This window comes from Falco cherrug, chromosome 13, assembly GCF_023634085.1.
Source record: "Falco cherrug isolate bFalChe1 chromosome 13, bFalChe1.pri, whole genome shotgun sequence".
NCBI classification, from domain to species: domain Eukaryota; kingdom Metazoa; phylum Chordata; class Aves; order Falconiformes; family Falconidae; genus Falco; species Falco cherrug.
The window spans coordinates 3,442,382-3,469,951 of record NC_073709.1 but is presented as its reverse complement, the minus strand read 5'-3'; the positions used below and the strand labels follow the sequence as shown (position 1 = coordinate 3,469,951).

Here is a 27,570-nt window from a genome sequence, read left to right as displayed (position 1 = left end):
GCCATCAACATCCGGGGCGGCGGGAGGGGCGGCGGGGCTGCCTGGGACCCGCGCCCCGCCAGCCGCGGGCTCGCTAAGAGCGGCGGAGCGCTGCGAGGCCCTGAGGGGAAGCGGCGCGGGCGCGCTGCAGCCGGGTTGCAAGCGCGGGCTGGCGGGGCCGTCGGGCCTCTGTGGCGGCGGGTACCGGCGCTGAGGGCCCTGCCCCGGCGGGGCTGCCTCTGCCTCCGGTGTTTCGCAAGTTGCTCCCGACAGAGCAGCGCCAGCTCCGTGTCCGCGGCACAGGCCGGGTGCGAGGACAGCCCTTGCGCGTTACAGTGAGTCCAACGGGCGCGGGCCGAGCTGCGGGTAGGGGAGTGCGGCCTGAGGTACCGGGACAGCGCTGGCGTGTGGGCAGCGTTTATTGATTCTTAATTAACCCTAATGAACTCTCATTTCATTGGGCACTGAAACGTTTGGTGAGAGAAGTACCTACAGGCAAAGGGAGCAGATGACACCAGGGAAAATCCCAGTGGCAATGGAGAAAGGGGACAGGGACATCTGGGTGATGCGTGGCCGGGTCGGTGGTTTGGTGCAAGGAGCGTGTGTGGGGCCCTGCTCCATCGCGGCCGTGCTGATGGGGTGCTGCGTGCACCCGCTTTCACGCTCACGGTCAGCAAAACCAGCTGGGTCTGAAACGTTAAAGTAAATGGTCTGGAATCCCTGGGGTGACTTTGCCCCAGTAGGAAGAACAGTTTCCAGAGGGGATAATACAGGTGAGATAGCTTAAAACTTGACTAAATGGCTGCATTGAATCTAGTCGATGCTTTTCAGCTTTGCTGCTGTAGCTTTCTTGTTTAAGGGTGTAGCGGTATTTTTTTTTTCCATGTTAAACTGGTGCCAAAGTAGATGTAGCTGGACTGGGAGAAGAATTCTGCCAGCTCAGGTATGTGCAGAATGAAAGTGGCCTATATGCAGAAAAGAGCCCCAAGTTGTAGAAAGATGCAGGCAAGATGTTTGAGACAAAGGAGGGCAACAATTAAAGGGAAGCTACTTGAATAAAAAGCTGGAGGAGTGAGGAAATGAATGTTAAGAATACTGAGGGAGCGTAAAGCTGGAATAATCAGGGCTGTACTGTAGTGGCTCATCAAAGTGAGTGCCCAGCTTTTGCAGAAGACTGTTAAAAGAAGCCTAACTACCTGAAATACCATTGCTTTGTAATCTTGTGACCATTAAATACTTGCGTAGTAGATGGTCAAGATACGGGCTGGGGGCTTGCTGTCCTGGTGTCTGTTTGCATCACCTTTGCCAGTCAGTGGCTTAGCTGAACAGAGTGAAAAAAGAGCTTTTTTTGTTACACAGTCGGAGGTACAGCAATAGATCGGATCGGGGAGCTGTAGCAGCCAGTTTTTTCAACATCTTCAGCTCCTTAGTTTGAGTAAAGCCTATATCCACCTGCATACCAAAAAGAAGGAATGGGAAGGGCCCGCAAATCAGTTAAACATGATGAACTTCAGGAAATAATGATATACAATAGTGATACATTGCAGATGGGCAGTGCTGCAATCAATTTTGTAACTGTGTTGCTTTAGCGGTGTTCAAAATATTGATGTTGGGTTGGGGTTTTTTCTGCTTGTAAAGGGTAAGTTATCCATGGTATTTTGAGCAAACGGGTACATTTTTTTCCTTACACTTCTTTTTTTTTTTTAATTGCCTGAAATGTTCAGATTTGCAGAGCTTCTCTTGACTGCCTGTTTTATTGGTGTGGGGTTTTTTTTTTTTTTTTCTGTCGGGTGTTACCAGAGCTGCAATATGACACAATATTATTCTTGCATTTGTGGTGAAAATTGTTTTGCTAGATGTGTTAAAGTGATTTCAAGAATTAACGAACTTTGCATTCTTCTGTGCAACTAAACTCCACTTTAGTTATCTTTTCTGAAGGATTATCATCATATTTTGGTTTCTAGAAAGCAGCCTAGCCTAGAAAAAGTCTTTATGTACCCTTGTGAAAAAATCTGAAAGCATGAAAGTGGGGATAAAGATGTAGTGATACAAAAGTAAGGAAACCATTAGCAATCCTCTGTTTGTGTGGTGAAGGCATGACAGTTAGCTTGGGTTTGTTTTGAAAAGGTCTGTGACCCTCCAAACTTTAGTTTATGCGCAAAGCTGTTAGAGATAACCAACGGATAAAAGCAAACGAAGGTTTATGTGTATAAAAAAAGAAGTTCTCTCTGTGTGTCTATATACATAGATATAAGCACATATGCCTGAATGGTCCAGCAGTTTCCAAATCAGCGCAGGTTAGGCCGGTCCCATCTGACCTTTGTTGTTTACTCATTTATGGGAAACGCAGAGCACATAGAAGGAAAGACTGAAGAAGGAAAGACAGGAATCATTGGGGATGCTGCAAAGAGTCTGGTAATTACAGAATGCTTTGATTTCCCCTGTCCATATAGTTTTCCTGTGTTAAAAAATGCAAATCTATTTACAGAAGTTTCATGATAAGTCAGATGACACATTAATTTTGTCAGTGGCAGTCAAAATGGGTAATGAAGTGTGCTTATTACCGAAAGCTAGACAAAAAACCGAAGTGAAATGTTGCATTTTCAGGTTACAGATTTGTATATTGACGGAAGATGACTGCCCATTAAATGACTGTTGCTGTCATGGTTAATTGATCATACTAAGGAATAGCAGATATTACAAGAAGCTACTTTTGGTATCTGCATTTTTATTTTTATTAATGTTATAGCACGATCAAACTAAACTCTCTTATTGCAGTCTTTGTACAAACCATACCTTTTTTTTTTCCCCTTTAACCTAAATCATTATCGGACTTTTATTTGGAAGATTCCAAAATAATTTACAGATGTATCAGCTTATGTACTGCTCAGTAGTAATCCCTTTCACCATCATAGGGAGGGCATATCTTGACCAACTGCTGGGCAACTTCCTCTTCCTGCAAGTGGCCTTACAAATGTTACTGTGCAGTCAGACCAGGGAGGACCTGGTACGCTGCATACTACTACGTATGGCTTCCTTCGTGCACGGGACGGAGGTCCACGCTGACTGCTTGGCGATTTGAGTCTGTGGATCCTAGGGGGTAAAATCTGACAACATGGATACAACTACTGTTTCCTCAAACACAGCTCAGAAACTAGTTTAGTTCAGAGGTAGCTTCATGTGTGTGGTTGTATAATGAAACCATAGCTAAAATCTATATAATTTGCCACAAATTTTAGTTCTGACCAGTAGGGGGGGGAAAATTTAAGCATATATGGCATAGCATATAAAAAGTGTATGCTAATCTATCTTTTTTTCTGTAATCTGAGAAATTACAGAATTACAGGGGTTTGTTCTGGTGACTGAGGCAGTAGGCAGAGTTGTGGCTGAAATCCCAAACAGCAAGAACAAATGTATATTACCACAGCTTGAATTAATTCCTAATGCTGACGCAGTTTAATACTGCATAATAGTAGCTAGCTCTTGCATATTGTTTTTCATCATTAGATCTAACAGCATTTTACAGCAAGATGCAATTAAGACACATGTTGATGTCCATCCTAATATGCATACACTTTAAATAAACATAATATTTCTGAAAATTTCCTTCTCCAACACCATTAGTAAATATGACTCATTTTTATTGTACTGAAGTTGTATGCACAAACTAGAATGTTTCATGACAGACATTATTGCAAGTTTTATGAATCTGGAAAGTAAATGAACCAACAATGTCCTGAATATAATTAAAGAGAGAATGTAGAACCATACATAATCACAATGCCTCAACAAAGTGTTTAAATAATTAAAAGTTTTAAAGAGGGAGTTATCACTGATCATTAGTGAGTCTAAACATTTTTGGATCATTAGTGAGTCTAAGCATCCCCTGCCCTGTTTTAAAGAACAAGGATAAGTCTTTGAGGAAGGAGTTTTAAAAAATATATAGAGTGGACATGCCACAGTGCATGTGTCAACTTTACCACAGCTTGCTTAAACCTGAAGTAAGCACAAGAAAGGAGGTGCTGTTGTCGGTTGGGGTTTTTTTGGAGAATACTATTTTCAATGCTTAACATTGCTTGACATAAATCACACACAACACTTTTAATAACAATGAAGTATCCAGTAAAGATAGTCAAGTAAGTCAAGTCAAAGTAAAATGTATGCGTGATGGAGCATGTTCAACAATGTTGATTTGAGTGCTGGTTGCTGCTGTTCATCTTTGGTGCGTGAAGTCACTCAGCTCCAGTCTTGGCGTCTTGATGACTGTCATTGCAGACAGACACCTGGAAGTTCTGATCACATTCTTCTCCTGCTGCATTAATGTACTAATGTACAGCTGCATTAGTGGGGCTTGCTTTTCTGCACAGTACAACTGAGCAGAATCTTAAACCAGCACAGTACAGTGAAGAATCAAGGATATTCCATCAGTTTGCAAGTAACTCGTGTGTACTGATGGAAAAACAAGGCCTCAGTATGTATGATTGTCTTGCTAATACGATCAGAGGATTTGCTTCTGCAGTTTAGAGTACTCCAAGTGAAACCTCGTGGTGTACTCTTAAAATAGTGGCATTCAACTCTCCATAGTAAACAGTAGCTTCTAAAAACTAATACACTTCTGTTTTTTTCTCAATGCTTGAGAGATGCCAGAAGCACACTAAAATTATAATACGGTATGTAAAAACCATAGCTATCTTGGTTAAATACTTTAGTGCTCTAGTTATCTCAAATTTAAGTTTGAATTTTAATACCCTGTTTTCTACTCATCTAGCTGCCTGTCAACATTCATTTATGTTCTTCTTGGCTTTTATAGGTGGCCAAGTAAAATAATAGCAGCTTGTTATTTAGATAACCCTGATATTTTCAAGCAATTACAAATATAAAAAACCAAAATGTAAAGAAGAGAAAGGGACAACCTGTATAGTAGAAACACAGTTTTTTGCAATTACTGATGCAAAATACAGGCTTCCAAGCTATTACTAAACACACATACGTTCTGTGTGAGAAAACGTGATGTTACATGATGTTTGAAATAGGACTTTTCCTATATTAACATACAAAAATACACTTTGTTAACAGTTAACAGAAATAACTTGCATTTTTGAGAGGCAAGACAAGGCCTCGTTGGGACGGAAACTGCATTTGCTTATGTTTTGCATAAAGTAAGCCTACTAGCCTAAACTGGTGGCTTTCCATCTCTCTTTGTCTGCATGTCCATAGAGCAAACATCAAGTTACTGAAAAGGGGGTTCCTTTCTTAATTACCTTTTGTCTGTGAATCCCTGAAACAGTGGTTGAAAATTACTGGCTTAAAACCTATCCTTAGAGGCTGAATTTTTTCACCAAGAGGCGGGGTTACAACAGCACATAAAGGCAAGTAACTAAGATGAGAGTTTTGAACGTTCTTGCTGCATTGGGACTTCAAGTCGTACTCTTGGTTAATTTTAACTTTTTTGGGCTTATTCTTTAGATTAATCTTAGGAAAAAAAAAAGTAATTAGTCACTGATACTTTATGGCTTGTTTGCGTCCAAGTACCCTGTGCTTTGGTTTTCAGGGGCTTGACATAACGACCCAAGGGAAAGAATTATTTCCTTGATAATGAAATGGTTTATCCTTTGTGTTTAAGGACAAACTAATATATAAAGAGTAAGATGAGAAACTCAGTGGAATAACAATTTCAGTGATTGATGATATAAATGTTCTACTATTGCAATTTACAACAACTACTTAACATTTATCTCTTCAGCTGCACTGAGCTCCATGCCTGTGGTCTTGAATCAGAAAAAACGATCACTTAAATCAATGGGAGTTGTGTCTGAATGCAGATTTTGATCTTAAAAACATTCTAATGATTCATATTAAACCTGAAATAATAAAATTAAATAAATCTTCAAAAAAAGAGAAGCTTAAGTGGTTCTCTTGAGATTTCATAAAGATGTAGTCTTTGGATAAAAACCAGTATACCAAATTCAAACCCAAAACTCTTCTCCTGGTATCCCTTCGATAGACTCCTGAAATAATTTTTGTAACTGTTTTAATAATCATTATTTTGAAGGCAATATTAAAATAAATAAGATGGCATAGTACAAAGAAACATGCCTCCAAGTGATATACTCATTGTGCAATGAAACCATTCCTCTGAAGATGAAGCTAGATCATTAAAAGTAAGAAGTTATTTTACTGACAATTTAGTTTTTGATGCTTTTCCAAGAGTTCCTTTACTAGTGTCTCTAAGGAGAAGAGATGCTCATCTACCTCTTCTGGTACAAGATTTCTGATAGAATTAGCAAGTTCAAACAGGTATTCTGTGTTTCTTCCGCTAGGGCCAACTGCATTAAAAATCTGTTCAGCAATTTCTTCCAGAGGTGCTGGACCAAGGTAGTTAGGGTTGTCACGAGTTCCAATGTATAACAATATATCAAACGGTTTTACCGACAGATCTTTTGGATAGAAAATGGCAGTTGTAGTTCTGTAGCCTCCTTTCTCTCGGAAGTCCAGGTGTGCCTTTACTTCACATTCTTGTCCAGCTGGGAGTCTGTAAGCAACACCCCATACAGACCCCTGTGGAAAGACAGAAGAAAAGAAAATCCAAGCAGTGTTTAAAAGGATACTAGTAAATTAATGTATTTCTGTTGTGTTTAGGTAAAATCGTCTTAAATTAATTATTTTCCATTTTCAGTCTTTTTATTGGTATTTCTCGCACTGTTTGTAGGAGTCCCAGGCTAAAAGGGCTGCTTTATTTAGGTAATTTTCTGTCAAAATGGTAATGATCAATGCAGATTGATCATCCGCTTTCTTGCTAATGCTGAGGCCTTTCTTATAAAACAATTTATTGCTACAATTCAAGTTGAAGCAGTAAATAGCTTTGGCATGGCCTACTAAAGAGCTGGCAGAAAGGATACAAAGGGTCTTCCTGACCTCACAAAATTTGTATGAGAGCTAAAATTTAAATAGTGCCAAATTCGAAGTAATCTTGATTGGGTCCTTTCTCTGTTTAGTTGCAGCTTCGTTTCTAAGGAGCCAAGAGTCCGCTGCATCTGTTAGACTTGCTTGGAGGGACGAGTGTGGTAATGTTACTGACTGAAACCGAATCAGAGAAGAAAAAGTTGAGACACGAACCTTTGTTTTGCACCATTAAGTGTGGTATATGCAGGACCTCAGCAAACAGTTAGGATAAATTTCATTTCCATCTCTGAGAATCGGAGTATTTCTTCACCCTCTTCACAGATAACATCTCTGTGTTATCTCTGTGATAACACAGAGAAAGTATTTTACTGTGGTGTGTATTAGTTATACTCTCCTACCAAGTTTTATGTGAACAAATCAGTGAGATCTGTGTAGGGATAGGTTTGCATGGGTTTTTAGTTTTGTTTTGAAGTAGCATAGAAAAATGGTGATGGTCTCTTATCTATTGAAGACTACCAAATGTTTCTTAGGAGTGCTGTTTTACAATAAATGGTAGTCTGTTTCATCTGCTGGCAACGTGAAATGTGGATTCTTCCTGCGGTTGGTATGTGTATCAGTGCAACAATGGTGATGACAAAGCAATTCAGGTTGGGCTTTGTTTTGTTTTGTTGTGGTCTTTTTATTTATTTATTTATTTGTTTGTTTGTAAACCCCTAAAACTGGATCCTCGTATTTAGTCATGATATCAGACAGTGCTAGAGTGGTGGTGTTAATTCATGAGCATTGAATTTTGCAGTGAGGCCGTATGCTGGGCAAAGGCATTTTATGGGAGAAAAAAAAAATAATAATCAGGAGTCATTTTCTTGCCTACTTTTGTAGGTGGTTACAGCATTTGATGTGCTGTGGCCAGAAACAATGCTAACGAATACAAGAATGGGTTCCTTGCTTTCCCTGGACCATCTGGGATGCGGGTTCGCTCCAGCTGTCTGCAGGAAATGTGTTTGTTTTTAAAACGACCTCTCCTGTGCCTGTTACTCTCTGCCATTAAACCTGCCATTCAGACCTACTTCCGTGTTGATAGGAAAATAAATATGGGTGTGGTGGAGACATGGATCTAAAGCAGACAAGTACTGCTAGTTCATTTATTTAGTTTTCAGTATAGGGAATTCTTACTTCAGATGATGGAAAATTATAATCTGGAAACCTGACAAGGAGTGTGATGCTCTTTTTTTTTCTTGTGTGGTTTCCTCTTAACTGGCAAATAAATTCAGATAGAGCAAGTAAAAATAAGTCTGTAAACTGGGTGTTTCCAAGCCTCTGTGTATCGCTAGTGAAAAAGGACAGACAGGCTAGCACAGAGCTGGCAGCTGGCATTGCCAGTAAAGTACCCCTGCTGTTGTCACCATAGCATTCAGGGTGTATGCGCAGGGGAAAAATTGCTGTAGTCTGCTAAGATGCCTTAAAAACAAGGTTACCTTCTTAAACTGCAGAATGAGTAACTGAAATTAAAGCACATCACTTGTCCTGTCATTTGATGTTTGTGTGTAAAGGGTGATTATCTGGCCACACGACAAGATTCTGGAGAAAAGGGGGGAAAAAAACCCAACCAAACAAAACTGGTTTGCTAAGTGGAAAAAGGTTTCTGTGGTGACAAGTAAGTTTGCTTAACAATACAAACTGAGTGACAACAAACATAACCATTCTTTGTCGATATGGGCCTCTGTGTAACATAGTGGTACGCAGCAATACAGTAATGTGAAAAAAACCCTTACTAGAAAGGTGTAGAAAATCACAGTGAGAGACAGCACGTTGCATTTTGCTGGTTTTGCTAACTGCAAAAACCAGCAGAAGTTCTCGAGTGCTGCTAAACTTATCTCTCTGTGGCTGCCATTTCAGGGAAATAGATTGGTAAGGCGGCAATATCATAACCGCGTAGAAAGGCAACTAACTAACCATGACCAAAACACCCATCCTCCGTGTCTTATGGCCCAGTGTCATGTGGTCTTGCTCTCCCTCTGCTTCCATGCCATCCTTTCTTCCCTCCCGCTCTTCTGGAGGCACTGGTACCTGCAGGGATTCCCTCTCCTGGAGAGGGGTGAAGCTGGACAGACATGACCATTGCAGCCGTCCCCAGCAAGGCACCAGAATAGGGCATACGGCGGCAGGGGGCACGGCATGAGCAGGGAGCGGGAAAGCAGCTGCATCCAAGGGGCACCCTGCACTAGCCACCCCTGGGCTTCCCCAGCCCAGCTCGCTGCTGCTGTCCCAGCTGGTGAGCAGGCCAGCTGAGAGAGTTCTGCTGGGCAAGAGCCCTAAAAAAAATTGCAGGTAGTTGGAAGATAGCTTCTTTACTATCGAACAGAATTGGAATGGGTAACACGTAAGTCCAAGTACTTTTATAAGCAGAAGAATCTTGGTTTTCCTCCAGCTCACATGACTGTGTAAGCCTTGTTTGTTCTGCCCGCCTTCCCCAGCCCAGGCGCTCCCCTTGCACACGCTTCCACTGCGCTGTCGGTGTGAGACTTGGAGAAAAGGTGAAAACGTAAGCGAGAACAGGCGGCTCAGGCCAACGACCATCTTCTCTAAACAGGAGCTAATTTCACAGTATTACATAGAAACCAAAAGCACAGTTGTGGCATTTAATTCCTTAAGTGTTTTATCTGTGTAGTAAAAACAGAAGCAAAGTTATCTCCTTTTTTTTTTTTTTAATCACTGCAATGTAATCTTGATTTGTTTCAGGCTTTATTGTGGGAGGGCAAGATTTCAGTTCTGGCATAACGTGTGGGGGCATATCATTGGCACTATATGTATGCTGAAAGTAAAATTCTGCATCCTTTAACTTAGCCAAAGTGACTATTCTTAAAAACACTTTAAAATATACCTTTAGTAACAACAGACCCAAACTACTGTAGCTTCTTAGTTTAGATTGGTTGATTTATATGAAACAATCAAGAGTCACTGGTGTAACACTGAGAAATTTTGAGAGAACTTTTCACTGTGGTAAAGATAACTCAAATATCTGCTTGTAGAGAAGCAAAAATTAACAATAGACTTACTATACAGTCTGGGAATGCAACAGGACATTCTGTATGCTACAGAGACAGAACAGGAGTACTATACCTCAGGGTCTTCAACCAGAGTCACAACTCTTCCAGGCTAAAATTAAAATAATAAAAAAATAAAAAATCATAGTTCAGTCAGAGGCTTTTACCCTAAATCATGAGCAAATCCAAAACCAAACAAGAAAAAAAATAATTAAAAGTAATGAAAGAGTGAGAGAACTAATCCAGGACAGTCTCAGTAAGGTCTATTTCTTTGAGATCCAGTATAAATATTTTCTGAGAATAGCTTTTTATCTGTATTAGATAAAACTGTGATAAACAAAATGTTAAATTCTGAGTGAAAGGTGTCTGCAACACAGAAGCTAAATTACAGGCAGTCATTAACAGGGAGGTTTTGAATGGACAGCACATACAAAGCAAGGCCAAACTCAATTCTATTCCTGTTTAAAACTGTGCCAATAATTCATTAATGTAAAACTATCCTCAAGGAGCACACCTTTCTCTGTCATGTTGCTTCTCCACAGTACTACGAGATTTTTTTTCATCTCCAGAGTGCACAATGAGGTGAACCTTCTCACTTGTATGTAAAAAGTTTATACGCAGGCGTGGAGAATAACATAACGTAGACACCTAGCTTGCATGGGAACAGAAATTTCCTGATGCTTATAGAAACACAGTCTTTGAAAAGGGATGACCAGTACGGAGGAGTGAGCGTTCCCACTGCGACAGCCAATGGTGGTTGCTGCCCGGCCGCAGAGCTGACCGAGCCGGGCGCGGGGCATGCCGCATCGCTGGCCGCTGGGAGCCAGGCAGGTTTGGGGACGGGAACTGTGTGTGTGACAGCGTGTGTGTGTGCGCAACAGCATGTAAGTGTGCGACAGCATGTAAGCCATGTGACAAAGCAAGGCTTTCGACTCCATCTTAAAAGCAACAAAAGCAACGTGGCGAAGCCTTCTGGGGCTCGAGTTCAGAACTGGGACAGCTGCATTTGCACAGCGCTGCTCCAGCCTGAAAAACACACATGCCGAGCCAGAGTCTGCCTGCACATAATTTATTTCCTTGCAGTAAGCTTTTTTTTTTTTTAAATACTAGATGCCCAACTTGTGTTAGTACCTGAAGCATGGTGGTTTGCCTTGCAGAAAAGTAAATGCAAGGGGGTGGGGTGGGTGTATTATCTTCACGTACTGTGCAAGTTGTTTTATTGTGTTGTTTATTATTTTGTTATGCGTTTGATGTTCTAACTAGTGCTGTTTAGAATAAGATGAAAATTTCCTCCATGCTACATGTAGCATGCTGTGGTTTATTTTTAAAAAGGATCCTTATGCCTTTTCTGAAGGGGTTCTTTTAAAGCTGTACTCCAGTTTTAGAGTGCAGGTTAGAGAAGTGCTTCAGGGATCATCAAGAAAACGTACTTTTGTGATACAAAACCAGCATCCAAAGTAGGTAAACTGTTACAAGAGCTGTTCGCAGCTATCATTTTCTGTACATTTATGATTGCTTTGCATTTCTGATGACCGCACTGTGAGCAGCAGCTGCAGCTGTAAATAAGAGTCCTGCCACGCCAAAGTCAACTTGCTGGTGCTCCCGTAACCTCCTGTTTGTTTACCATTTGCGGAGCTGTTTGGGATTCTGCGGGGGCAGCAGCCCTCCTGTGGGCAGGGTGCTGGTACAGGCTGTGAGGCACAGTAGGGCTCTGTTACTCTCATTCCCCTGGCTTACCAATACATGTGTCTGCATGAAACTGGGAACGCTCAGCTCTGGAATTTTAGTTTCTTGGAGGCTTTTTTTGTTTTGCTTGATTTTTTTTTTTTTTTTTTTTTTCAGATAGGAAGTACTTCCTCCTCTACTTTTCATTTGAAAGAGAAAAAAAAAAAAAAAAAAAAAAAAAACAAAAACCCAAAAAATGCTGCAAACCAGCGAGGTGGTCGCTCAGATCAACACTTCTAAACTGGCCTTTCCCTCCCAAGCCCAGCCCCGCACCGGGGGCTCTCCCCGTACTCGGGGTCGTGTCCCTAAGGCCGGGCTCCGTTAGGCTGAGCCGTTAGGACGGGCTGCTGCTTGGTTTTGTTACCGCTCCCCTCCCGTTACGTTTGCTGGGGTTTCTTTAACCAACAGCGGAGAAGAAAATGCCCCCGGGGACTTCAGGAAGCGCTTCTCGCCTCAGAGGAATAAGGGAGAAGGGGGAGGACGGACGGGACGCGGAAGCGGGGGCCGGGCAGCGGCCGGGGCTGCACACGGACCCGAGCGGGGGGGGGCGCCGGGCCCAGGGCCGGGCCCGATGCCGGTGCCGCCGCCTCACCTTGCCCGGCACGCCGCGGTGGTCCGTGCTGCCCTGCCAGAAGCGGCGGCTGTAGCCCGGGACGCGCCCCACCAGCCGCTCGGCGAAGGGGAAATCCACCTTCCAGAGGAGCGAGCCGTAGCCGAACACCCACATGGCCGCCGCGCCGCGGGCCTGCGCGCTGCCAACGGGGGCGGGGGGGGAGGAGCCACTGCGGGGCGGGCCCGGCGCTCCCCCGCCCGGCTGCGTGCTGAGCCGCTCTGCCTTCCCCCGCAGCACCGCCATGGACTTCACGGAAGCTTACTCGGACCGGTGCTCGGCCGCGGGGCTGGCGGCACGGCGGGGCGACGCGGCAGCGCTGCGGGAGCTGGTGGCGCAGGGTTACAGCATCGACGTGCCCGACAACAGGGGCTGGGTGCCCCTCCATGAGGCTGCGGCTCACGACTCCGCGGGATGCCTGAGGCTGCTGCTGCAGGCAGGTGAGGGGGACGGGCTGTGAGGTGCGCGCTTTGCTCCCCATCACCCTGATGGATGTGACAGAAATGCGGTACATTTGTCACGGTCCTGTTGCGTGTCTCAGTGTGGTCCCACAGACACTAGCGTGCTGGATCCAACAGGAACATGCTGCTTGCCTGACATGCTCTGGCCAAGACAGGTGCCGGCACAGGGCCAGCAGCAACTGCACTGCTGCTGCACGGAGCTGATAATGGTGCATCTGTGGGTGCCCTCTAGGCCACACGACCCAAATAACTGCATTATTTTAAGACAACTGCGTTTTGTAATTCATTGCTAAACAGACTTTTTCTCCCCTCACACCCCTGTCCATTTTTCTCATTTGTAGCACCATCTGATGACTACCTAAACTCAAAGACCTTTGAAGGGATGTGTGCACTGCACCTTTCGGCACGCTACGGGTCTTTGGAAAGTGTTCGTGTTCTTCTGGAAGCTGGGGCAGACCCCAATGAAGTCACCACCGAAGCAACCACCCCATTATTCCTAGGTGATGCAAGCTGTCAGAACAACCCATCAGTGGGGAAAAGCTTATTCACTGAGCTTAAACCCACCAGAGTTCATTCACTGCCTGCCATGTTTTGTATTTTGTAGCCTAAATACTACACTGTAGACTCAGAGATGGAATGGGTCTAGAAATTATCTTGTATTTATGGCTACATCTGCTTCAGACTGTGTTTTAAAACAAAATTGCAAAGCCAAATCAGTTTTCCGCATCACCTTTTCTTTCTAGCACCGACAAGGTCTAGGAGGTATAGGATTGCAGCTAGATGAGGGTGTTTCAAGTCCTTTTTTAGATCTTATTATTATTACTCCCCACTTCTTATGTGGACAGACTTTTTGCATTCCCTAATTTGGCAATTAAAATCCATTATTTTAGGGAGGGGGGGTTCTATGATTTATGTTTGTCATAATTAAGTGCTTAAAGCTTCCGCTCTAGTGAATCCTCTGAGACTGAATTATCTAATGAAATACACTTATTGCTTTACTGACCTCTGTACCCAGGCAAACATCGTGGCTGCCACGTTACCTTTCTTTACGAGTCTATTCACTTGTTACTTTTAAGCATCCAAATAGCTGATTCGCTATAAACAATTGGTAACAGGTAGTGCTTGTGGGGGAGCCGTTACAAGTACGCTGCGTAATGGTAACACGGGGTACAAGTGCTTACATAGATCAGACAGGGCCAGGGAGCGCTCCTGCAGTTGCGTAGCCAAGAGATTTTTAAAAAGGAAAATGTTTCTGGTCAGGTGAGTGCGGCCTGTGCAGCGGGGTTATGGCACAGCGCTGTGTTGGACATGGAGTACTACAAGCTGGGGCGCTCCTTTGTCGAGCTCGGGCGCTAATACTCTGCGTTCAGTCAGCAGCAACTGTTCACAGGTCACTTATCACCAAACCCGGCTTTTAGGGTTACGCAGGAAATGTGCCTTGGTAGAACTGCTGCTGGCAAAAACTTGAGGATCAATCAGGATGCTAAAAGAGGCTTTGTCAATGAATTGCATTAGCAGAAATTAAATGTACACATTATAAATTAATTTTATGTAAGTGTTTAAAGCAGTTTTAAAATTTTGGGTTTTTTTAAAGTAAGAAAGATAGCCGCTGGGCTTCTCAAGCTTGGGAGGCCATTGCAACTGTCATGCAGTTTGGTGCCTGCTGCAGAGTTGTTTCCATGTTCTACGAGAAAAGAGGGAGGAGAGAAACTTGCTTTTGTTATCTGTGTTAGCCCAACATAGGTGGAATTTTAACAAGTCTGTCTAAAAACTTGGTGGATAAATTTCCATTCTCCAGTACTGTTTTGGGGGTGTAAATGTAAAAGGCAATTAATCTTACATAAGGCAAGTTCAAAAGAATTATGGTTGTTGTGTCAGAAAGTCAGCAGTGTTTTCAGTGAGTTCTTTAAACCCATTTAATTAGAATTTTTTTTCTTCTTCTTTTTTTTTTTTTTTTTTTTTTTACTGTTCTGTTCAAAGCTGTTGAAAATGGGCATGCAGACATTGTAAACTTGCTGCTCCAACATGGAGCAAATGTTAAAGGACCTCATTGTTGGTCTGGATGGAATTCATTGCACCAAGCTTCTTTTCAGGTAACCTGCAAGTGTATCACAAAATTTCCATGTAACGGGTGTATTCTAAGTGATAATAGATCTATTTCTTTGCCTTTTTATTGGTAATTTTTCCTAACCTACCCTATCAGTCTTAAAGTTGTCTAAACGCTGAAGGGCATGCACTGCACTGAAGAACGTATATGAAACTACATGAGATGTCGATGTTGTGAAGCAATAATTATTTAAGTATTATAAGCATTGCTTGTGCTCCCAAGCTCATGTGTTGTATTTGGGAAGTGAATCTCTTACAAGATTTTTTTTTAGAAAAAGTTCCGTATAGTATGTCATCATCAGTGAGATGTATGACGTATTTCCAGAATAGGAATACGTCAGCTTAATGGTTCTAATAAACTGGTTTAATTTCCATTTGTATGTATCATGTAAATGAACAAATGTGAAAAATTAATTGGCTGCCATAGATCATTCGGTACATCTTTTATTGAGTAAATTGCATTTTTTCTTATTTCTGTTAGGAATGGGTGGGGGAAAATAGATTATGTCAGTTCCCTGCTGCTTTATTGGTTAAGAATAAAAATATTTCTTTCAGGGATGCACTGAGATAATGAAAATACTCCTGGAGAAAGGGGCAAGCAAGGAATGTAAGGATGACTTTGGAATTACACCTTTGTTTGTTGCTGCTCAGTATGGAAAGCTGGAGAGTTTAAGGCTGCTTGTATCCCACGGTAATAATGATCATTCATTTAGCTTCGTTGTTCTTAAACTTGCAACAACCCATCACCAGATGAAATTATAGTTCCACTCATGCACTTTGTAACTTCAAATTTCAGTATTTTTTGATGTAATTATAGTTGCAGATGGTTATGCAAAACCATCTTAATTGCCTAAAACTTATTTTCATAATGTAATGGAGTTTTCAGCAAGTGACAGTAGGAAATAATAAATCGAAACGACAGAAAAGATTAACGATCATCAGAGTCTTCTAGAAGCCCTCAGTAGTACAGTGTTAGCGGTCTGATTTTGAGGACTTTGTTCTTTTAACAGGCTGTCGTTTAGGCTACGTGAAGATGCCTCTCTCTGGTCATAAAGGGACAGCAACAGTTCCATTCACATAGTTGACAAGTCTTATATGTCAAAGTGCATGTGTTCTTACAACCAAAATTAATTGCCATAACTATTAAGCCCAAGGGAGCCATGACCTGACCAGATAAATAGTACTGATCTACCAAACGGGGACAATCTTAAAAAAATAATTGCAATCAAAAGATTGCCTGGTGCATTGCCTTTCCTCCAGCACATTTTTCTGGTGGTGTGCTGATCTTTGACAGAGGTAATGTTAAAGCACTGACTGTTTAAAAAACGTAGCAACAAGCTACTTAACGTTTCCTTATTGCTGTGGAAAACCTGTTGTGTTGTGAAGCCACCCCATGAAAACCAGTTACTGATTAACGCTAATTTGCTGTTTATTTTGTGTCCTGTAGTGGCGATGTAAAGTATTGGCTTTTTTGTCAGGTGCAGACGTAAACTCTCAAGCCAAGGACAAAGCCACCCCCCTGCTGATCGCCGCGCAGGAGGGCCACGTCGCCTGTGTGGAACTGCTCTTAGCAAAGGGGGCAGATCCCAACCTCTACTGCAACGAGGATAACTGGCAGTTACCTATTCACGCAGCGGCGGAAATGGGCCATAAGAAGTAGGTGATTAAAAAGACGTTCAGACAGAAGATTCTGGTCAAAGAAGAAGTTCAGCTCTAAAAGGAAGAAAAATGAGTTCTCAGGCTGTTCCGTAGTTTAGAATGCCTAATTATTTTCGTATCTTAAACGTCTGTAAGTAGTCCCAGTAAAGCGACCGACTGCTTTTAATTGAGCATGTAGCCTGGGTCTGAGCCGCGTCCTAATGAGTTTAGAGGGTGTTCCATGGTGCCGAACCAGATATCGATTCACTTGATAGCCATTGTACATTTTACAATGCAAATAACAATAACATATGCTCTACACATGACTTGAACAGCTGCTAATTAGAATTATATTCCTAACCATGAGGTAGAAGAAGTAGTCACATGCAAATAATGAGTTAGCTGAACCAGCCAGAAAATCAAAGCCACGGAACAGTTCCTTTAATTCTTCTAGAAATACGTCTGTGGCTTTGCCCAATCCCAGTGATCCAAGTCCCTCTGACAGCAGAAGGCCAAGAGCGGAAGGAAGTTCCCAGAGTAGCAGGTCTTTTCAGAGAAGCATCTCTCGGGAAGCCCATGATTTGCATGTGTGACAGCACGTAAATACATTCATGATGATACTAACTGCAAAATGATTAGACGTTTGATCTCAACCCCTAGCAAAAGGAGATCATCAGCTGAGCTGTCATGAAAAGTTTGTGCAACAAATTGATGCCTCTACTCAAAATGGCAAGGAGGGCAGGCTGCAGCAGGTACTGAGGGAGCTGGTTCTTGTTCATTTTCTCAGAAATGGAAGGTGGGTTAGCCAAGCTGTCAGTACTAGAAATGTCTGTAAACCAAATGCTGCCTTTATAGCTTTTGCAGCGATACGTAACCGGTGACCTCTGAGCAGGACCAGTAAGTTCCAGTAGCAAAGGAAGTGGTGTTTGTCACTAATCCTTGTTAGCTGGAAAGGATGTGGACTGGAGTGTGAGCTATGAAATAGGACAATTTTTCTCTTTCAGCATCTTGTTGAGTGCCAATGAACAGAAGTAAATACTCGTTTTATTTGCAACCCACATTTTCAGTTTGTTTTCAGGCTTCGTGGAAGTCTAGATTTAATGTGTGCTCTATTGCTATAAAAATGTTTGTTGGATGATAGGAAATAACTTGTCCCTGGTTTGGATTAAAATATTTATTTGCCAGCCTAAACCCATGCCAAAGCACAGCGTTCGTGATGGATCTATGTATGAAATGATAAAAATTGTTCTTTTACATGAACTCTGTAGTGAAAAACAGGTAGGATTTTCCTCTTAAGTTATAATGACCATATAAAAAATGGCCATACATTTAAAATTAATCATTGCATCAGATCACAAAATAAATCGTGTTTTTAAATCTTTGCAGGATATTGGAGTTGCTAATACCAATTACTGATCGCATTTGTGACAAAGGCAAAGGCAAAGTGAGCCCTGTGTACTCAGCAGTGTATGGTGGTAATAAAGAGTGCCTGGAAATGTTACTTAAGGAAGGCTATAGTCCTGATGCTCAGGAGTGCCTTAACTTCGACTGCAGATCACCCATGTGTATGGTCTTCCAAAAAGAGTAGGTACACCTCGTATATTTTGAAACTATTCATAATTCTGTTGGCCTTTTATTTAACTTTTCTCAAATGTGCAGTTTTCCTGCCTGCCTTCCTCAATTCTCGAGCTGACAGAGTTAAACAGTAAGCATCCGAAGGGTGTGTGGGGCTTGGATTGCACGCACCAGCCGAAGAACCTTGCGGAAATCCCCAAGGGGAAGCTCCCGCTCTTTGAAGAAGAGTCTTGTAGAACATAATTGCAGTTTTCCTGCTTCCAGAAGGGCTTATCAACACGTTTGTGATGCTAATTGGATCACAAGGACTCTGAAGTAGCCAGATCCTTTTCAGTAAGGATAAGTTATTGGGGAAAAAATAGTGTATTCCTGTATTTCTGTATGCCAGTCTTGTGCATAAGACGAGCAGAATTAATCAGCTCAGCACTGTAGCGGTAAGGAGGGCTGGGGAACTGAATGATGGGTTCTTCTAGATCATGAGCCATTTCTTTGTATGCCTGGTGAGTGATGCCTACCCCTGGTGTTCAACAGGAGATAAAACAATGCTTACTTCATAATGCAAAGGCTATAATTTGGGAGAAAAAGTAGTAAGGTATGAAAGCCTGACTCGTAAGTGTGTGTGTATATGTATGTGGTGTGTCACTGGGATGCTGTGTGCAGCGAGTTTGCAGAGCTTCCCGCAAATACAGCTGGATGTAAATTAAACCCTCCGCAAGGCTGAACATCGGGCTGATCCCTGACTTCTGGGGTGCAGTCATCTGGTGTTTTCACCATGTGTCTGTTGCAACTGGCGTATCTTCAAGGTGAAACCTAACCAAGCGGGCACGGCGCTTGCTGCTGGTGGCAGGCAGTGGGGGGTCGGCAGGGTGCGATACCCCTGTGTTACAGGTGCTGCTCAGTGATGACTTTGGGCAGTTTGTGGTCAGAAAGCCTGCTTTGAAGGGTCGGAAGCCTGGCAAAACCTCAGGTTTTTCAGAACAAAAGGAACAAATGTGTTAAATGTGGGGACTGGAGTCTCCTGAAGTAGTTCTGCATTTTAAACTGGCGCTTTCCAGAAAGAGCTGCGGTCAGAACGGCACGCTGCGTTTTCCTTTAGTTTGGGGGGATTTTTGGTAGAAGAAGTTTGGTTTCTTGGAGGCAAGTAGTGAAATTAGCTTTCTGGGGAAAAACTAATAGGATGTCCTGTTGCTTGTGTGCTGTTCATAGGTTCTTCTATTTCATTGATATTTTCCTGAAATACGGGATCACCTTACTTGGGATTAATCTGGGATATTGCCTGTTCCATGAAAAGTTTACTTTGTTTCAACGGTTCTTGAAGCTGGGCTGTTCACTGCCTTCTGGGGACCAGTTACTGGAGTTCATAAGTTACACAATTAAAGCACACGAGGAGTACAAGGAATGGCTGCCTTATCTGCTCTTGGCTGGTTTTAATCCGGTGAATTTAATGCGCAGATTCTGGTAAGCAGATAATGTTATCTTGTTTACTTAAATATTGTATGCTAATCTGCAAAGCTGTTGCTAATGTTATTTAATGAGCATTGTCAGAGGATAGTACTTGATAACTGGTTGCCGTGATGGTGGGGTTACCGAATAAATCACACGTAATGGCTGGATTCAGTTAAAAACCTGTTTATTTTAGGAAGAAAGCTAGAATGGAAATTGTATTATCACTACCCTGGAGAAAGGCATCATTTTACAATTTTATATCTAACATCTCTTATTAGCCCCCAAATTTAGTTGCAAATTGTGTATGTATCATACTGTAACGGTAAGAAGAATTTAAAATGGCAAGGAAGAGGTCAGGAAGGATGGGAAACATGTAAAGTGAAGCTGGGCCGAGGCTAGGAGGAGAGGAAACGGATGCAGTTAGAGATTGTGTTAAACAAAGTGATGTGGCAAAACTTCCAGTCTGATTTTGTTGTTTTAACTTTTTTTAAGTTCTTCCACGTACAAATAGCTGCTTGATGATGTTTTGTATTTAATTAGGCACTACAGAATTAAACTTATATTTAAAATTATGAAGTCTCTGTACTTTCTTCTGTGTTTTTCTTGTCCATGAAGATGATACTTAGACTTCACTACCACCATGTGCCTAATGTCATACGTGTAAACTCGTTACATGCTTTACATAACTGTATGAAAGAAAGAGGATTTTAAGGTTTACTTAACAGTATCTGAAATATAAGTCAATATTTAGGATATCATGGTTAAGTTATCATCGGTCATTTTAACTGCATTCGTTTATGACTCAGTAAGATTCCATTAATCATTAGCATCCATGGTTTTCTGAAGTGATTGGAGCATATACGAAGCATGGTATATCTGTGCTTCTGTAGATCACATTTATTCGTAGAAGACCAAGAGACTGGCTGCCAAAGTAAACATGCTCCAAGGTTCCAGTTAGTGCCTGAACAAATCGCACTGTCCATGTGTCTCATATATGGTGCTTTTTGGCATTCTTGTTACCTAAACCACAAACACTTCTATACCAATTACTTCCTTTGCTTAAGTGTCCACTTTTTAAAAGAACACTTACCGCATCATAATCTACAAAGTTAACATTTTTGTAAATTTAACTTCAGTATTAACTGTTAACTTCTGTCCTGGCAGGTAACAGAATAGTAGACAACAAATGACATATATTCATATGGTTCATTAACTGTCTCAGACTCGTTGTGCAAAACAACTGTATAATCAGTCATAAAGTGGTCAGTCTAGAGCTCTGACAATTTTAATTACCAGTGGGAAAAGTAAAACCATCATTCTCTTACAGAAAGCTAGGCAATCGCACCTCTCTCCTGTATGCTTTTTGTGAATGTATGTAAGATCAATCAAATGCGAAGAATGAAATAGTAAAGACTAGAAGGGACATAAAATACTTTTGACATTGATCTCTTGTAAAAAGTAGTGTATTAAAAATATTTAGCCTGGTATTTTTGTTGTCTTTAGAGCATTTACATTTCCATTCCGATGAAAATTCAGGATTGTACACATCTAGCCAACATTCTGTGAAATCGCCTGGCTCCTCCTCATGTGTAACACTAGAACAGTCATTGTACCTGCTGTTAATTAAACCTCTTTATACGCTCTGTTCAGTTAAGCTGCTGTTAAAAGGTTCCTCGCACATGCTGAGGATTTTAAAAGTAAATCATACTGATTTCTGAATACATATACGTGCAATCGCTGGTAGAAGGAGAGTTTGAAACACTTGTAAACTTCGTGGTTTGGTTTAATAGCTAAGTATCTGAATATATGTGCATTTTCCCCCCAAATGTGGTAGTAAAGCTCTGGTGCCTTGACCCCTTATTAAAATTTAAGTGGAATAAGAAATTAGTGCAGAGGAGAATACTGCCTATTTCTGAGGTATTTAAGTTTCAGAGCAGATACTTTCCTCTTACAGTCTAACTTACTCCTAAAAAGAAACAGAGGAAGATAAAATTACATTAGTATAGAGGCCTGTGCTGTCAGAATTACTTTCACTTTCTCTTTAATAGTTTTCTGTCTCTGGACTTAGGATGTAGGTTGTTGAGGATTTTTTTAGAAAATAGTAAAGCTTTTCCATTATTATATTTATACTATTGTGTAAAATGATATTTTACGGGAGTTTTTGTTATGCAGGATTTTCTCTGTGAGTGAGAGCACCCTGAATTTCATCCTGGAGTTCACAAACTGGAAGAGACTCCCTCCAGCTGTAGAGCAAGACCTGACAGACTACAAAGAGAAGTTCACTTGGACTCCCAAGAGCCATTTCGGTAAGCAATACCATTAGGGAAAAAAAAGTCCCTGCATCTAACACCTCCGGGCTCCAAGTGGGAAACGGCTCTCTGGGCTCACGCCCGCTGGCAGAGAAGGTTCCGAGTTGATACACATTGCTTGTCCACACTGGGGAGCAAAACCAGCTGTTACCCTAAACGAGCAAAACACGTTTGAATGAATTTTACTCACTGCATTGTTCAGTTCAGCGTGGGTGTGTTTCGGGTAGGTCTTCTCAGTTTAGGCTCCCGATTTTCTCTACCTCCCTCCCTTCACATGGTGTCACTCCTCTCTTGGGCTGCAGTTGCACCATTTTTTCCCCTGAACTATGCTATCCCAGAGGGCTGCCACTGTCACTGAGGGCCTTGGCCAGCAGCGGGTCTGGCTGGAGTCAGCCAGCACTGGCTCCATCAGACTTGGGGGAAGCTTCTGGCACCTTCTGGCTCCATCAGACATGGGCGAAGCTTCTGGTACCTCCTCACAGAAGCCACCCCTGTAGCCCCCCGCTACCAAGACCTTGTGTATCTTTTCACACAATGGTTGTCCCACGTCAAGCGATTTAGCAGCACGTTAGAACGACTCAGTTGGCGTGTAGTTTGGTACTTGCCCTAGAAGTGTTTTCCCATGTGTTACTTTGTTGCTGGCTTTACTTCTAGACTTAAGTTTTCAGTGCTTGTAAGGTGGCAGGAGCCCCTCTCCCCCCAGGTTAGGGAGCTGTTCTAGGCTGGTTAGGTGAAACTTTCTGATTAAGGATAAAATGATTCTTTGACACAGTTTCTGGAAGTTCAAGGTAGCTTTTCTAGCTACTGTAGGGAAATTCCAAAAATGCTGATTCTAGCAGGCAACAGCCCTTTACTGTCAAGAACTCTGCCTTGTTACCTGCCAGAGACGGGGATTCGGATGGGATCCAGCTAAACCCGGTGACCACAGGCAACTGATGTAATCCCATGGTGTCCTGTTCAGTGTTTGATTTGTTTTTTAATTTTTCAGCCTTCATTCCTTCCCTCTCTCATCTTTGTCGTCTTGAGATTCGGGCCATTTTAACGAGCAAACGCCTGCGCTCAGACCGGTTTATTCGGGAATTGCCATTGCCAGCTTGTCTCCAGGACTACCTTCTCTACTTGGACGTACTGCGAGTCAGCGCTATCCCAGAGGCCGAGGATTACCTGGGGCAGAGAGAGGAGGGAGCTCCTTCTACCAGTCACTCCGCTGCTGAAGATGCAGAGAGGAGGGACACATCTGTCACCGGCACTAGGTGATGGCGCTGCCAGTGACTGAACGCTGTGGCTGCACATTTTGTAATGGCAATTAGCAGACACGGGGGAAGAACTGCTGTGAATAACTGTAGTAATAAGTCTTTTCACACTGTAGTTTTATACTTTATCTAGAAGTTTGTTAGAAGTTCTATGCCTTACTTGTTTAAAAAGCCTGTTGTAGCTTTTTAAGTCTGTGACTGTTTTCTGTTTTTTGAAAGTAAATTTTTAACTCTTACAGAGTAAAATTAGCTTGTTCAATGAACATGGCTTATGTAGCGGTCAAAACCTGTTTGGTCAGACACTGTTAGTAGATGCTTTATTCTAAGTACTGCATATATGAAATAAAATTATCTGAAAGTCAGGGAACAATATTGTATATTATGCACTTCTGCATTGGGAAGTGAATCTAGCTGAACCACAGAGAAGAAAATAATAAAAGAAAGGAAACTTTACTGAAGGAACCGATATTTTTTTTTCCTCCCCTTTCCTTGGTATCTATATGTGGTGGAACATCAGTGGGAGGCCGGCTCAGAGCCTGACCCAGTCCCTCCCCTCGCATAGCCCACGGGCAAGCCACAAACTGTCCCCACAAGCACACCAACACAGCACCGCCGCACAAAAATCCCTCCTGCCACGGAGTCAAAAAGTAGCTGCTGTCCCCACAGGGTGGGTGGCGGGGCCGGGGCAGGGACACCTTGGGGGAAGACAGCTCCATCCCCTGCGCTGGGAAGCCCTCGTCCTGCAGAGGCGAGGCCAGCGCTGCCAGGCTCACTGGTAGTAGATGCTGAAGGCGTGGAGGATGTACAGGAAGGTTGTGACGAAGGCGAAGAACTGCATGAGAAGAAGAAAAGCAAAAGTTGGGGGCAGCTGGGAAAGTCTAACCCCAGCTCCTCTCAGTGCTCTCGCCCTGGGGAAGCCTCCCAGCCTAGAGCTCTCTCCAGCCTCAAAGAAGAGGCAAAGCCCCCCCTTCGCAGAAGACAGCCACGTGAGGCTGGCCATGAGCTGCTGGACCCCAGGAAGCTCATGCTGGCTGCATGACACAGCAGGAACAAGGAGCTAAAGCTCTGGCCCGTGTGACACTGCTGGGCTTGGGATGGCTCTGCTGCAGCTTCAGTATTTGCTCCTGCATCTCCCCGAGGGGAACTGGGGGTGCTCCAGCCTGCCCGATGTTTCCTGGACACTCACCGATGCGGCACTGTTGAGTTGGTAGTGAAGCGGCGAGTCGGGGCCGAGCTCAGAGCGGATGGTCGCGTTGGCTTGCAAGACAGCAGCGCTCATGTACAGAATGGCCGTGGCACCGTGGTACAAACTGTCCTGAAAAAGAAGGCAGCGGCGTGGATGAAAGCTGCCCCGGACTGCCCTCCGATTCACCCCGAGGATGAGGTCTGTCCTCGGCACCTGCAAGACCCTCCCCGTGCAGCGGCAGTGGTGTAGCACTGCTCCCCCCAGCACTTCCAATCAAGGCGAAAGGGCTGGTTTGCGGAAGGGCCAGCGGCTGGCTGGCTACCTCGCTGCCAGGCGCAGTGGTCATGCACCCACGCTGCTGCTGCCAGCGTGCGCCCGAGTCCCAGCCCCTCCTTACCAGCACTTTCCAGTTCTCGCTGTTTCTGTGAAAGCCGAAGAGGTAGCTCAAGAGGAGCAGCAGGGAGATGAGGCAGGAGCTGACGGACACGTACATCACCCATCCCTGCAGCAGTGGGAAGGAGACGGAGGTAGCAGCAACGAGGATCCACACCCAGGTCCCGCAGAGCTGCCAGGGACAAACACAGGCACCTCCACTGAGCTGAGCATGGGGAAAGCCCCTTCTCCTCCCCGTGTCCCTCCTCGCCTCCCCCCTGGGACGGCCCCCAGCAACCCCTGCGCCCTCAGGCAGCACCAACCAGCCTCCCGGAGCATCCCAGCAGCACTGCAAGATGGCACGAGTTTCCCTGAACGCTGCTGGGAAATGCTTCAAAACAACTTTTTTACAAAAGGGAAAGATATGCTGCTGTGTTCAACATAAGGAAACATCTCACCCAGAGGGCTTTGGTGCAGAAGCCAGAAAACAGGCGTTAATCTGGGAAAGGTGAAGGGCTGCGTCAGCCCAGCCCTGCCCGCTCATTAATCTCCTGGGCTTGAAATTGCAGCGTGCCTGACTCCACGCACAGCCTGGGCTGAGTCGCTCACTCTTGATCCACCTAAAATATTTACAGTGCACAAATAGCGCACGGAGTTATCTGGGTGAGCTGATGCTGCCCTATGCTGCTGGAGCTCCGATGGATGAAGCTGCCCCCCGTCTGCAGCAGGGAGCTGAGCCCACCGGCACAGGCAGCTCACGGCAAAGCCACGACACACGACTGCGCCCGTGGAGCGCGGGTGGCATGGGTCGCCAGCGCCGTTTAACGTGCCAAAGTACAGCAGCAGTTATCTCAGCCAGGCCCACCGGGTGCCCTCTGGACCCATGAGCAGTTGAATCAGTGTCACACGTTACAAGACACCCAATTGCCCTGGAGCCCTTGGAAAGGCTTAATAGAGGAGGAAATTCGCCTGACTTTCAAGCAATTTCTATGCAGTAACCAGAGCTGCTTCTGCCCTGGAGGCGCCTGCAGCTCTTCAGCCTCTCTCAGCCCACCCAGCCAGCACCCCTCCCCAAGCTGTGGGATGGAGCTGGAGCGGATCTCCTCCTCAAGCTGTTCCCAAAAAACATACCACGAAGGCACCCTTGTGCATTCAGAATAAGCTAGAAGAGAAGATGTTACTTCCCATTAACACCACCTTTGGGATCATGTCGGGGGCTACTCCCAGGTTTTCAGCCCCATGATTTGCTGGAGCCATTAGTGGGGGTGTACCGCGGCGAAGCTCGGCATACTCACTATCTCCGGGAGGATGAAGGCGTAGGGGACTGTTTTGAAGACGGCAGGTCCGGAGGGCAAGGCGGGCTGTGTGGAGGCCGCAGGGGGACACGCCGAGGCCATCTCTTCTCAGCTGATGCCACGACCACTCCGGCTCGGCTACTTGCATTTGCCTGGACCACGCCGCTCCCGTGCGGGGTTTTAACCGACACACCCGCAGGGACGTAATCACAGAAACCAGCCCAGGCTGGCACCACGCCGCTTCCGCCAGCTGAAGGAGCCCTCGGCAGCCTTCCCGTTATCGCGGGTAGCTTCACGCGCCCTGCTGCCAACGCCGGGATGGGGGAGCAGCGAGACCCCGGCCCCACCACCAGCGCACAGTCAAAGCTCTTTAATGGGAGGGGGGGAAAGAAAAAAACATCCTACACCATGGCAGGGCAAAAACGTTTCCTGCTATCAATTTTTTTCTTTCCCCTGGCATGCTTTCAAGCCTGAAATATTTTTGCTTCCACTGTTGTTGCCTCCTCCCCTTTTTCTTCAGGTTTCTGCCCATGGTCACGTCAGACTCCCCCACACCCACTGGGCACATCCAGCCTTTGAAAACTTGCAGCCAAACATATTTTACAGACAACTCAACACACTAGTAAAAGAGGGGAGGGTCTGCCCATGTACTCCTGAGCGCCCAGAAGGGTCTGAAGGACAGCTACTGGGACAGATTCGATCCCCACCCCCTGGCAGCTGCGCGTTGGATTCGACAAGCACGCACTGCTTCCTCCAGCGGACTTGGCCTCACCCCCTAACTCGTGGGTAACTGGTGGGATGAAAGGCTGGAAGTGGCATCTCTGCCTCACAGCCTAGAGAGGACAGCACGGCTCCACTAACCCGGGCAACACGCTACGGCAGGAGGAGCACAGTACGATACCGTGTCTGTCAGGAGAGCCGAGTGATGCCCTAGGAATTCAGCTTCTATGCCAAGTTCTTGCGCAATACAGAGCAAAGATCAAATCCATGATGTTTATTGTCCGAGCCCTTCCTAGGCTGGGTGGAAGCATGTTCTGGCGTTTCTGGAGGCTCTAGTTTACAAACGCTGTCAGTGGGAGCTGGCTTTGGGCTCCGTGCAGCATGCTCCGGTCTTTGAAAGGTCTTGTTTTAAAACATTTCACAGAAGACAAAACTAGTGCCTGGCTCGGCCTTGAATCCATGTGACTCAGCACAGAGGGAGCTACCATACGGCACAGCCATGCCCAGGGGAAACGCAGCATGCCCTGAATCCGCACCAGCTTTTGTTTGTATTAGGTGGGTCAAACACATTCCTAAGAATAACCCAACCTTTTCCTGAGTGGGAAAGAAAAACAGTAAAACAGTCTAAATACAGAGCATCCTGCTGTCCGCTGACTGGGCAAGAGATCGATATTTTTTTTCTCCTAGCCTGGCTCAGCAGCATTCTTAAAGATCACTGCTGTTTTCCTGGCCTGCTACTAGTCTACTGGGGTACTGTGACAAAGACTCTTTTGTTCACCCTAATTAAAACAAAACTGGGAATTAATTGGAAGCTGCAAGAGAGGAGAAAAGTGCTACCACAGCATTTGCTCAGCTTAGGCAAAATACAACACTCGACGTGGCTGTAACAGTTGGTGCACCGAGTAACAGACAACATAGCCTTGTCTAAGACTGCAAAGTCAAACATTT

General features: G+C 44.3%; 3 protein-coding genes across 4 annotated transcripts; 1 reads left to right on the top strand and 2 right to left on the bottom strand.

Moving 5' to 3' along the window:
* The first annotated feature begins 75 nt into the window (after positions 1–75).
* Positions 76–23,502, top strand: ASB3 (ankyrin repeat and SOCS box containing 3). 2 transcript variants are annotated; one of them, XM_055726031.1, is made up of 10 exons: positions 76–314; positions 12,499–12,701; positions 13,064–13,222; positions 14,703–14,815; positions 15,384–15,435; positions 16,307–16,484; positions 17,853–18,050; positions 19,248–19,499; positions 21,660–21,793; positions 22,785–23,502. In XM_055726031.1, exons 2-10 carry the CDS (start codon positions 12,506–12,508, stop codon positions 23,051–23,053), a joined length of 1,551 nt encoding a protein of 516 aa, XP_055582006.1. In that variant the 5' UTR covers positions 76–314; positions 12,499–12,505; the 3' UTR covers positions 23,054–23,502. The 2 variants fall into 2 exon arrangements, with proteins under 2 accessions (XP_055582006.1, XP_055582005.1); XM_055726030.1 differs by having other exon boundaries at positions 15,384–15,519.
* Positions 3,604–12,426, bottom strand: CHAC2 (ChaC glutathione specific gamma-glutamylcyclotransferase 2). Its single transcript, XM_055726034.1, has 3 exons — positions 12,244–12,426; positions 10,003–10,038; positions 3,604–6,537 (listed from the first exon to the last, which is right to left on the bottom strand). Exons 1-3 carry the CDS (start codon positions 12,376–12,378, stop codon positions 6,154–6,156), a joined length of 555 nt encoding a protein of 184 aa, XP_055582009.1. The 5' UTR covers positions 12,379–12,426; the 3' UTR covers positions 3,604–6,153.
* On the bottom strand, positions 23,352–27,448 carry MALL (mal, T cell differentiation protein like). The gene is made up of 4 exons (XM_005445629.4): positions 25,903–27,448; positions 24,633–24,800; positions 24,236–24,364; positions 23,352–23,881 (listed from the first exon to the last, which is right to left on the bottom strand). The coding sequence occupies exons 1-4, from the start codon at positions 26,002–26,004 to the stop codon at positions 23,819–23,821; spliced, it is 462 nt and encodes a 153-aa protein (XP_005445686.1). The 5' UTR covers positions 26,005–27,448; the 3' UTR covers positions 23,352–23,818.
* Between the last annotated feature and the right edge of the window lie 122 nt (positions 27,449–27,570).